This window comes from Daktulosphaira vitifoliae, unplaced genomic scaffold, assembly GCF_025091365.1.
Source record: "Daktulosphaira vitifoliae isolate Bord-2020 unplaced genomic scaffold, ASM2509136v1 Scaffold_4, whole genome shotgun sequence".
Classification (NCBI taxonomy): Eukaryota; Metazoa; Arthropoda; class Insecta; order Hemiptera; family Phylloxeridae; genus Daktulosphaira; species Daktulosphaira vitifoliae.
Genome location: NW_026099575.1, coordinates 21,239,872 through 21,252,077, shown reverse-complemented (window position 1 = coordinate 21,252,077; position 12,206 = coordinate 21,239,872). Strand labels below are relative to the sequence as shown.

The following is a 12,206-nucleotide window of genomic DNA, read 5'->3' as shown; positions in this document are numbered from 1 at the left end:
AAATATTTGTAGAAAATATAATGACCTATATTTTTTTATTTCATATTTAAAACTTAATAACGATTGCTGTATATATTATACAGCTATAATTTAAAAATTAATTTTTTAATTCAGACTTAGATCTTATGTAGACGGATTGATTTTGAATTTTGTTGTTACAAATTTTATATTAGTATAAAGTGCTAGATTTCGAAAATTAGTGAAATAACACATTAATGTTTTTAAACTTTTATTTTACAAACGAAATTTCCTAGAAAAGCTTTGCAAATTAAAAAAAAAAAATATAAAAAGTATTCAAGATACATTTTTTAACTTACTGCGTTTAATTTATTTCCCAAAAGTAATATGATGGAAAAAAATTGAGTTAACGAATGTTCGGCAACCAAAAAACAGCATATTTCTTGATAACCTTTTAAATTATCAAGGACTTTTGAATACATTAAAGGCCATTCTTCTTCTAAAACCATTAAGTCTATTTTTAATTCATAGTATGGTATTTCACTAAGCATCAGACAAAATTTTTCTGCTATTCCAAGAACTGTTCTATCTCCTCCGTATTTTTTTATCAATTTTACATCGTCATTAATGGGTAATATTCTTTTGACTATTTCTAATTTGTCGACAGAAATTACATTACCATCTTCGAAATTCTTTAGAAATACAATTGGCTCTGACTTAAGTTGTTTTAAAATAATATTTATAGTAAGACTTCTTTTATTATTTAGTATGTTAATAGCAGAAGGCTTAAGAGTATTATTCTTATTAGTCGAGGGAGTTGTCTGGGGTCGCTGTTTTTCACCAAATAATTCAATAATATTATTAGAATCAATAGCACAATCAACGGGATCCAGTGTTGACCAAAAAGAGTTCTCTAGGTTGTTACTTTTAACTTTAGTCCAATTTATCGTCTTCATTTTGACCTTTTTTAATAAACTGGGTGCGGTCTCAGGTCTCATTAGGGGAAGTGGTGGTGGTAATGGAATTGGGATTGGTAATGGTTGAGGTGGAGGTGGAGGTGGCGGTGGTAATGGAATTGATACTGGTAATAGCGGTGGAGATGATTTATTACAAATTGTTGATTGTGATGGAAGTGGTGGTGGTGGAGGTGAAGTAACAATAAATGGTTGTAATGACGGTGAGGGTTGTAATAATGTTGAGTTAAATTTTGATAAAGGAAGCGATGTTCGTGATCCACTTGACGTACACAACTGTTTATCAGACAATTCACAACTGTTTTCGTTGTCTATAACTGAAATTTGTGGCAACTTTTTTATGCTAAGCTTTGATACATTGTTTGAACGCTTTAGGAACAAATAAATTTAATAACGAGTTAAATTAATTGATAAGATTTAAATGTCAATATTATTTATTATGTTAATCAATACTAACTCGAGCTTTTTTATTATCTCTGTTCAAAACTTCTGAGACCACTAAAATAAAGACAAATCCTTTGACGAATACATTCCAAGAAATAAAAAAGATTATAAAAAAAAGCGCTAGAACAAATGTTAGCTTTGTTAGCGTCATCACAAAATATTAATTAAATAACAATACACTAAAATACAATTGCGACACTCAATCACTAAAATAAGAAATTGTAAATTAGCACAGTCAAATTAAATCTCAAAGCTTTTTTATGATTAAACTGTAAAAGAAAATTTGTTGCCAAAACATTTATTTCAGCCAACATGGAACTATGTATTTTTTTAACATATATGATCAAATATTTTTTTTTTATAATAACAATTGAGGCGTTATTCAGACAATAGGCAATTCAAAATATTTTTAATTAAAATTAATCAAAAATGTCAATAATTTTATTTTAAAGCAAAATGCATTAACATATATTACATTTTATTAATATATGTTAAAATTAAAATCAATAAAAAAAATTATAACTTTAATGAGTATGGCCACAATAAAACCATAATTTCATTATAGATCCATTATAACATAGCTATTATTTTAAAATGATATCTAAAATAAGGGTCGGTCAAATAAAAATATTTTTTTACTGAGAAAGCCCTTGAATTTTAATGTACAATTTACTAAAATCTATGAAATAATTCATAAAAGTAATGTATTACAATTTAATTAAAATTTAATCATTATTTACTTTATTGAATTAGCTTTTAATTGTTAGCCTTACTATTTATTATTGATATCTTTCTTATTTTATTTTCAATTTAAAATAAATTTATTTAAATAAGATATAATTGGTGCAACTCTAAAATTAGATTTTTAATTACTGGTACACACATGTATAATTTTGTATTAAGAAAATGTATATTTATCTAATTAAGGTATTTAAGAAAAATGTTGTCTTTTCATAAATAGACTGGTATTCAAATATTTCTTGTCTATCATTTCGCATTACACAATAATAACTATTCATTAAAGCCTACAAAAATGTGTTTTATTACACTCTTAATTGTTAAATTTTTGTAGCACGGGTGTGTATTTTTAGTTTTACAATTTTTTTTAACAGTAATTGTTCATAGGTTGTATAGCGTGAAATTTGTATTACTTTATCATTCGTAATATTAAAGTCATAAGGATATTATTTTCTTACCATTATTTGTTTTTTGTAGCACCTTTACGATAAAAAAATAATGCCAGAGCAAATTAAATTAATCGAAAAGCAAGCCATCCTGTTAAACTTTCATAAGTACGAATCAATTGAATTCAATAAAAAAATCTAGCGAGGCTGCAGCAACATCGTGTGTAGTCACTAACACCTTGTAATAATAATACTTAAAAACAAACAGAATTTAATTATTTTTCCTTACAACAGTTTCTCTTGGTGTCCATTATTTACACGTTTTTCATTTTAATTTAACATCAGTCTTTCATTAGGTACACCCGCAGTAAACTTTCAAATTAAGCTCATATAGTTAGAACTANCAGTGTTGACCAAAAAGAGTTCTCTAGGTTGTTACTTTTAACTTTAGTCCAATTTATCGTCTTCATTTTGACCTTTTTTAATAAACTAGGTGCGGTCTCAGGTCTCATTAGGGGAAGTGGTGGTGGTAATGGAATTGGGATTGGTAATGGTTGAGGTGGAGGTGGAGGTGGCGGTGGTAATGGAATTGATACTGGTAATAGCGGTGGAGATGATTTATTACAAATTGTTGATTGTGATGGAAGTGGTGGTGGTGGAGGTGAAGTAACAATAAATGGTTGTAATGACGGTGAGGGTTGTAATAATGTTGAGTTAAATTTTGATAAAGGAAGCGATGTTCGTGATCCACTTGACGTACACAACTGTTTATCAGACAATTCACAACTGTTTTCGTTGTCTATAACTGAAATTTGTGGCAACTTTTTTATGCTAAGCTTTGATACATTGTTTGAACGCTTTAGGAACAAATAAATTTAATAACGAGTTAAATTAATTGATAAGATTTAAATGTCAATATTATTTATTATGTTAATCAATACTAACTCGAGCTTTTTTATTATCTCTGTTCAAAACTTCTGAGACCACTAAAATAAAGACAAATCCTTTGACGAATACATTCCAAGAAATAAAAAAGATTATAAAAAAAAGCGCTAGAACAAATGTTAGCTTTGTTAGCGTCATCACAAAATATTAATTAAATAACAATACACTAAAATACAATTGCGACACTCAATCACTAAAATAAGAAATTGTAAATTAGCACAGTCAAATTAAATCTCAAAGCTTTTTTATGATTAAACTGTAAAAGAAAATTTGTTGCCAAAACATTTATTTCAGCCAACATGGAACTATGTATTTTTTTAACATATATGATCAAATATTTTTTTTTTATAATAACAATTGAGGCGTTATTCAGACAATAGGCAATTCAAAATATTTTTAATTAAAATTAATCAAAAATGTCAATAATTTTATTTTAAAGCAAAATGCATTAACATATATTACATTTTATTAATATATGTTAAAATTAAAATCAATAAAAAAAATTATAACTTTAATGAGTATGGCCACAATAAAACCATAATTTCATTATAGATCCATTATAACATAGCTATTATTTTAAAATGATATCTAAAATAAGGGTCGGTCAAATAAAAATATTTTTTTACTGAGAAAGCCCTTGAATTTTAATGTACAATTTACTAAAATCTATGAAATAATTCATAAAAGTAATGTATTACAATTTAATTAAAATTTAATCATTATTTACTTTATTGAATTAGCTTTTAATTGTTAGCCTTACTATTTATTATTGATATCTTTCTTATTTTATTTTCAATTTAAAATAAATTTATTTAAATAAGATATAATTGGTGCAACTCTAAAATTAGATTTTTAATTACTGGTACACACATGTATAATTTTGTATTAAGAAAATGTATATTTATCTAATTAAGGTATTTAAGAAAAATGTTGTCTTTTCATAAATAGACTGGTATTCAAATATTTCTTGTCTATCATTTCGCATTACACAATAATAACTATTCATTAAAGCCTACAAAAATGTGTTTTATTACACTCTTAATTGTTAAATTTTTGTAGCACGGGTGTGTATTTTTAGTTTTACAATTTTTTTTAACAGTAATTGTTCATAGGTTGTATAGCGTGAAATTTGTATTACTTTATCATTCGTAATATTAAAGTCATAAGGATATTATTTTCTTACCATTATTTGTTTTTTGTAGCACCTTTACGATAAAAAAATAATGCCAGAGCAAATTAAATTAATCGAAAAGCAAGCCATCCTGTTAAACTTTCATAAGTACGAATCAATTGAATTCAATAAAAAAATCTAGCGAGGCTGCAGCAACATCGTGTGTAGTCACTAACACCTTGTAATAATAATACTTAAAAACAAACAGAATTTAATTATTTTTCCTTACAACAGTTTCTCTTGGTGTCCATTATTTACACGTTTTTCATTTTAATTTAACATCAGTCTTTCATTAGGTACACCCGCAGTAAACTTTCAAATTAAGCTCATATAGTTAGAACTATCAGACTGCTAGAAAATAATTTAATTATGTGTTTTGTAGCTTGTTTCAGACGAAAGAAAAAATATGAATATAATTAATATTTTTATTTCTTGGGTGATTAAATTAACGTTTCTGCGCATATAAAAATGCGTCAAGTTATCACATAACTATCTCTTTGATACACGTGAAGTTCTCAAAAACCAATCAATGATGACCCTAGTACACTTAACGTCCTACACATTGAAGTTTAAGAATGCGAAAGTACAAAAATGCTTTTTTGTATACGTCACTACGTTGTCACTATGAGGTGTCTATTAGTGAGTCCAATACTTCAATGCAAAATTACTTAATATACATATATAACATATGTTTATCATTATTTTCAGGTCGTGTTAACTTCGTTTAATGCACTTACATAAAATTCATATTTGTTTTTTTATTTACATATATGAGGTATAAAGATGCACAACTTTCTAGTCGTGATACATATATTTCTATTCGAAAGCACATATCTATAAAAATGTGATTTATGTCACTTTAAGAATAAAATAAGACGTCGTATCGATTTCAACAGTATCTTTATTCGCACAGAGATATATTTATTTATAGAAATATGTATATTTTATGATTTTTATACATATTTGTTTATCAAAAAATTTTAAATTGTATTAAATTGAAAGAAACGTATGATGAAGTCGATAATTTAAAATATAATTACAATGACGCTATTCGAGGAAAAATGACATCAACCAGCTCAAATTTCCAATAAAATTGAGTTAAATTAATTTTTTTTTACAAAAATAAAAAAATTTTTTTTTGGTCAAAACGTACTTGCTCCCCAAAATAAATTTTTGTCACGTTACTTGATTTCCTAGTTCCTCCCACGTCCCAATCTTGATCAAGGCAAAATCTGTTATTACTAGTTAAGGGACTGTAATATTTCAAACGATACCAACAATTTTATGACTTTGAATTTCTATTATATTTAAAATAAAGTTTTGATGATAACAAATGTAATTAATAATACTTGGAAAGAAAATTAATAATAAGTCGTATTCTTCATTTGACGAGTGTTATCTTCAAAATTTCTATATTTTTACTTTAAGTAGACACTCTAATAAAAAAACCAATAACTACACATTTTATAATGTAATCAACTAAACAACTGTTTAACTATTTAGTAGTAGTCATTAAGTTTTTATTACTGTTTCAACAAATTACTAATTTTTTTTTTGTCATTGAGTAATAAAATATAACTACTTCTTATTATGAGTGTTTCACTTTCATAGAGCATCTTTGTTCACAAGCACCTCAAGCTACCATCAAGTTATTGCCGGTTCCTAAGCACTACTCACAAACAACGTTTTGATATGTCTGGAGTAGAAGTATACTATTTGATGTAATTAAGCCTAAAGTACCCTTCAGTCTTGACGTATTAATTACGTTATAGAATTCCAAACCTTATATTGTTGTTGTTTTTTTTTTTTTTAGTATAAATTATTCATAATAGTCTCTTGTGATGAGTACTGTCATGATTTAGAGTATTAATTAAAATGTATACGTCTTAGTACTATGTAGAAACTGCATTCTTTGGATTCAAAAAATACTATGTAACTTTACACCTATGGTTAAATTATTAACATCATACGTGACGGTTAAAAACGCTGATATCTCTATGCTAACTGATGGAAGGACGTAATATCATTCAGATACTATTTTTATGTTAAATAATCTGAATATATTATTTTTATATCAACTAAAGGACAACCAGTATCTTATTTAATCATAATTTTATATGAATGATGACTCAGTATCCAAAAAAAATAATAAAAGTTTTTACTTATTACGACTCATTGGCGTTTCTTAATTCTCAACAGTTATAAATAATATCAGCGACATATTGTTAGTGATCATAAATTACACTGTTATAAATTAAAATATACTTACTTTCACAACAAAATAGTCAAATACTCACTATTGTAAAATAATAAATAAAAGTGATCATTTCTGTATAATATTGGATACAGCGTATTTGAAATGTATTTATATTATTGACTGTTACTTTATCTATTTAAATATTTTAAATTGATTGTTTATCAATTAAATAATTCATAAAAAATGTGTATTTTGACAACATTGAATGAGTCATGACTCAAAAGTTAAAAATCAAGTAGTTTTAACAATATTTATAATAACATCCATGTATCTTGTTTTGTACAACCTGAATATTTAAGACTTTTAAAAAAACCACCTTGGCTTTTTTTATTGACAATATGTGATAGCGACGGTCTTTCTAATATATCAAGCAAAGTGTTTCTTTGAGCTTATCTTGTAAATAATAATATTTAAACCTGTTTTTCGGTGATTTGTGTTTTAACACAGCACATTACGTTAAGCATACAAACATTGCGTAAGAACTACATATTTCAAACTCACGAAGATGAAATTTAATTTCAATTAAAACAATTAAGTGCTAGATTAAATAATGAACACTTTTAAAGCGACACGAACATCGTATTATTTCATACCACCTCTGCATTTAACTGTTGCAAAATAATTATCGGTGACCGCGATATTTTTCTAATTCATCTCTACGATGAGCGTATGCCACCTGCATTAGTCACAATGTACTTACGATGCGTTTATTGCAAGTAGGCCAAAACTAAATGCAGTTGCCAAGGTTTTGAAGCATCAATAGAAATTTGAATAAAGTTTTAGTAATAAAGTCGTTGGCGATATGTGTAAATAACCATAAAAAACTGTATTATTTGTTAAGTGTAAAGAACTTGATTAATATTACTTTATTTTGTGTCGAAAACATATTCGTCTGATCTTCATATTCAATATGTTTTTTCCAGAAAGTACTGAAAAACATTGCGCAAGATATGAGTTGTTTCGGTAATCATATTAAAAAACAAAAGTAGTCATTTTTAATTAACACGCCTATAAGTATACAATTACTTTTCATTCAAGTTAGTTACTCGTCTTGCTCATAATAATTATGTTAATAATAAAATAATAATACTTTTCTTTTTTATACAGTATACTTAAAAATAAAAAAAAACATTTTATCTTTACGGAACAGTGCCGGCCGTACGCATAACACAAAATGTGATAAAATGTACTTTATTACGTTTCCATAGTAAAATATGTCATTAAGTCAGTTTAGCTTAATGCTGTCATATTTGTCGAAGATAATGAGAAGTCTTTTGACAAAAAATATTGTCTGTCGGACTAAAATGTTACAAGTTTTGAAATTTTCAAGCTTTTTTAACTCGATGCAGACTGCAATAACTTAATTTAGATTGCATATTTATAATAAGAAAATATTTTAATATTATCTTATTTCTTGTGCGTCCTTTTAACTTATTATTTATAATTCCCGTGTCAGGCGACACTCATTTAAATAGCATCATGTTTTAAATACAACAGTTTTATTTGATTCTGTACAGACAACGAATGCTGACAGTTTTTTAACGGTAGTAATAATTATGACATTTGCCCGTCGGATGGTGTGTTGCGCAAAAACCACATGTGTTGCAGCTTTTACACACGTCATATTAATGTACCGCGGTGAAGTCGGCGGTGGATCAAGAGGCTGTACGATCGTGGACAGTATTGCGTACTATTATCGCGTTGGAACAGGCAGACGACCCGCCAATGTCGCATCGAGTCGCCGCGCAGCATTGACGGCATAGAACAGGGTGGGGACTCGAGAGGGGTGTACTGGAGCGTTTTACACGAGAGCGAGTTAGAAAGAGAAAACTGTACGCCGTGTGACAATTAAAGCCGGACGGTCCGTCGTGGTCGTCGACAACCGGTGTGTATGTGTGTGTTCGATTATTATCTTCACAACAGAGTGGTAAATAAAGAACAGCGTATCTTCGTCCAAGATTAATCTTAATGCCTTATAAATTATTACTTGGCTAATATTATTGTTATTGTTCCCTTTGAACTGCTGCTGCAGTGTGGAGTGTGTGTGTTTAATTGTTGGTAACACGCGGGTGCTACGAAAGGGAAAGGAGTGAAGAAGAATACTCGATCGCGTGCGTTCGCATCGTTTACTACTTCAAGTGATCACCGCCGCACACCGTCGCCGTCCGCGTGTTTATCCGCGTGTGTTCGTCTTGTGCCGCGTACGCGACACCGTCAGCATGATGTCACTATACAGGACTATAAGGGGCACGAATGGCACCCAAAAACGAGTCAGAGATAGAAGGTGAGTTTTTCTAGACACAATATTGTAATATTTTAAAATACACTCACCAGTATGTTTGAAGTCTTCAAGCGCTACAATACCCGTAAAAGAACTTTCCCGGCTTGAACTATAAAAAATATATAAATCATAGAATACAAAAATCCATTTATTCTTTTCATATTTTAGTATGTTCAGCAAGTAAGGAAACAAGTAAATCGTATTAAACAACGAGAACAATAAAAACACGTTTCTTTACTTACTGTACACCCTCCTGTATACCATAAGATAATAATATTACCAAATAAAAATAAATAATTCAACGAAATTATTTTTGACGTATTATTGATAAATCAATTATTTGTCCAATAAGTATTACTCTAATCTATTTTATATCAATAATTCAGCTATTTATAAGTTAATTTTGAAATAAAACATTTTTTAGTCATGGATTGTTATCATTACGTTTAAGTATTGTAGCAATGCGGTTCGATACAGTTAAGCAATACGTTTTCTTATGAGTGTTACGGACACTTACATTGACTTCTTGGGTTACTGTATGAAAGGAATTTATTTTTCAAGTAGCTTAGTACTATTTGAGAATGTAGTATTTTGAAACTCACATTTCAATAAGAAATTAAATGGCGAGTTTCGATCTAACATTACTTGTAACTCTAGATTTGNTACTGTATGAAAGGAATTTATTTTTCAAGTAGCTTAGTACTATTTGAGAATGTAGTATTTTGAAACTCACATTTCAATAAGAAGTTAAATGGCGAGTTTCGATCTAACATTACTTGTAACTCTAGATTTGTTTTTTTATTCGAAAATGAAAAAATATATTTTACAGAATGTTTTCTATTAAACAAAACATTATATATTAAACTAAGAAATATCTGATTTTATCAACATTATTTTAATGATTGGAAGGATTTCAACATAATATAAACTAACTCTAAGAAGTGACGTAATTATTCTAAATGATCTTAAATCTATAATTTTGTAAAAATATAGTATCTCTATAAAAATTTATCAAATATTTGATATCATTTAATTCAGTGGTATAAAAGCGTGGACACTTTAATTTAGTAAAAAATTATACATAAATGTTCAGTAATTGAGGAAACGGATTTCTATTGTTTTCAGTGTTTGTAAAAATTGACCTGTTTCCTTACTTAATGAACACTCTGTATATTACTTTTATAGTAAAAGATATAGTAAGTTAAATTATGTCCACTACAGGAATATATAAAGTACATACTCTATGGAGTACTGTTGCATTAAAGGTTTTGATGAATATATTTATGTAGTTTTCGTCTATTGTTTACAAAATTGTCACCTAAATAAATGAAAACGTCATCTATCATAGATGAGAAGGATTTCCCGTCTCTGATATCCGTAAAGCATTGACACCCTTTGTAACAAAAATTGTTAGAAAACACCGAGAAATCGCGGTTGTTATGAATGAATGAAAGATTGAAGTCTATTTTTATTTACATTTAACATAAATAAAAAGTATTTTTTATTGGATTGTTTTTTCTTTAATCTAAATTTTCCATTTGGCTATAATATACAAGTCATTGTTAAGTGAAAATGTGATATTTTCTTTACCTGCTTGATATAGTATGACAATTAAACAAACACAAACAAATATTTCATAATATTTAAACAATTTCGATTAGCTAGTACATATATATATTTTTTTAATAATTCGACAATAACTAAAGGTAAAATACTCTTTGTTGTTACTTACTCAGTTTATTAAAATTCATGTTAGAAATACCTCAAATATTAGGCTATCTCCAGCTTGAAATCAAAAATATTTTTTCATTGAGACTAAAGAATTCTGATAGTTTTAAGTATGTATGTCTTCTATCATTTATTTTCTAAATAATTATTATTTTAATAATAAAGTATAATCTCAATTGATTTACAAATTTATACGACCTAAACTAATTAAATCAGTAATGGAAATTTTTTACAGTGAACAAATATAAAGTTTCTTTAAAATAAAAAACTTGATGCGATGACTGAAACACGCGTGTAAATATCCGATTGATGTTTTATTATCGTAGTTTTTTCTTCCGATGGATTGAACTAATATTATACAATTTTGCGCTTTCCTCGGTAAACATAAAACAATACGTATAGGTAGGTGTTTAATGCTGAGAAATTAATAACGCATTATAATTACTCTACTAAGTTCGTTAGTTCACTATGTATGGACTAATTATCGCAGTTGCTTTCGGTAAAAAACTAAAAACCACCGGCATTGCTTTCTCTAGCGCGCGTGCATTTCTTTTAATTAATTACCCAAACATACAATTATCAGAATCGACAATCGCAACGTAAAAGCAAACACTTCTGTTTCAACTGCAGCGGACTGTTATACTTTGCGTTTGATCAGTTGATTTTGTATTCTTTATTTTTTTTATTCTCATTTTTTTTCCTTATTAATATTAATATTATCTTGCCGAGTAATAAACATCAGTGGACAAGTCAATGTATGGTTTCTTTTTCGTGGCCGGTCGCGTAGGCGAATGGCTAAAGGCGCGTGACGACGGCAGTGACTTGCACAATGTTACGGCTGGCCAGTAAAAATGTATAAATCCAAAAAAAAAGTAAACCGCTCTCGTATTACGTTTCGCGATGAATTTTCTTATTTATTATAAGACTTTTTATAAACATTTTCGTAAGTATATAATACGTGTGTAAAACTAATCGGTTGTATACACAGAGATTAGTGCGTTTAAGTCTCCCGGCTTCAACAAATACACGAGCCGTCACACGGTACTAACATTCAACATACACCACGTTTGAATACACTTCTTCGTGTGTGTTTACATTATATTTTATGTTACAAAATTAATCATTCAATATTATCATTACTAATACAATGAACTTTACCTTGGACTTGCTTTGCGGTCGTCTAACCTAATTTCTTTCAGGTCACCCGCAAATACGTCACCATTTCGCTTGTACATAATATCTATTACATTACGATTATGCGGCGTGGGCAGTAACAAATAATATTGTTATAAATGTGAAACGGTATAGTTTAACGATATGCAAT

The 12,206-nt window shown here is 28.1% G+C and overlaps 2 protein-coding genes across 4 annotated transcripts in view; one reads left to right on the top strand and one right to left on the bottom strand.

The window, feature by feature from the left end:
- Positions 1-229: 229 nt before the first annotated feature.
- Positions 230-3,746, bottom strand: LOC126904987 (inverted formin-2-like). Its single transcript, XM_050684391.1, has 6 exons — positions 3,723-3,746; positions 2,940-3,357; positions 1,390-1,448; positions 738-1,301; positions 318-674; positions 230-250 (listed from the first exon to the last, which is right to left on the bottom strand). Exons 1-6 carry the CDS (start codon positions 3,744-3,746, stop codon positions 230-232), a joined length of 1,443 nt encoding a protein of 480 aa, XP_050540348.1.
- A 4,978-nt stretch (positions 3,747-8,724) lies between these two features.
- LOC126903887 (uncharacterized) overlaps positions 8,725-12,206 on the top strand; it is an 86,306-nt gene continuing 82,824 nt past the window's right edge. For 2 of the 3 annotated variants that reach the window (XM_050682438.1, XM_050682437.1), the window contains exon 1: positions 8,725-9,157. In XM_050682438.1, the coding sequence (XP_050538395.1) occupies positions 9,093-9,157 (65 nt within the window). In that variant the 5' untranslated portion in view covers positions 8,725-9,092. The remainder of the gene's footprint in view (positions 9,158-12,206) is intronic. The other variant, XM_050682439.1, reaches the window with a different exon arrangement.

What these genes read in the sequence shown, in the direction of transcription:
- LOC126904987 (XM_050684391.1), bottom strand. Translation starts at nt 3,746, where the DNA reads ATGTTGGCTGAAATAAATGTTTTG. An exon ending in TGGCTGAAATAAATGTTTTG is followed by an intron (nt 3,358 to 3,722) that starts GCAACAAATTTT and finishes TTGTTCCTAAAG; the next exon opens with CGTTCAAACAATGTATCAAA. An exon ending in GAGATAATAAAAAAGCTCGA is followed by an intron (nt 1,302 to 1,389) that starts GTTAGTATTGAT and finishes TTGTTCCTAAAG; the next exon opens with CGTTCAAACAATGTATCAAA.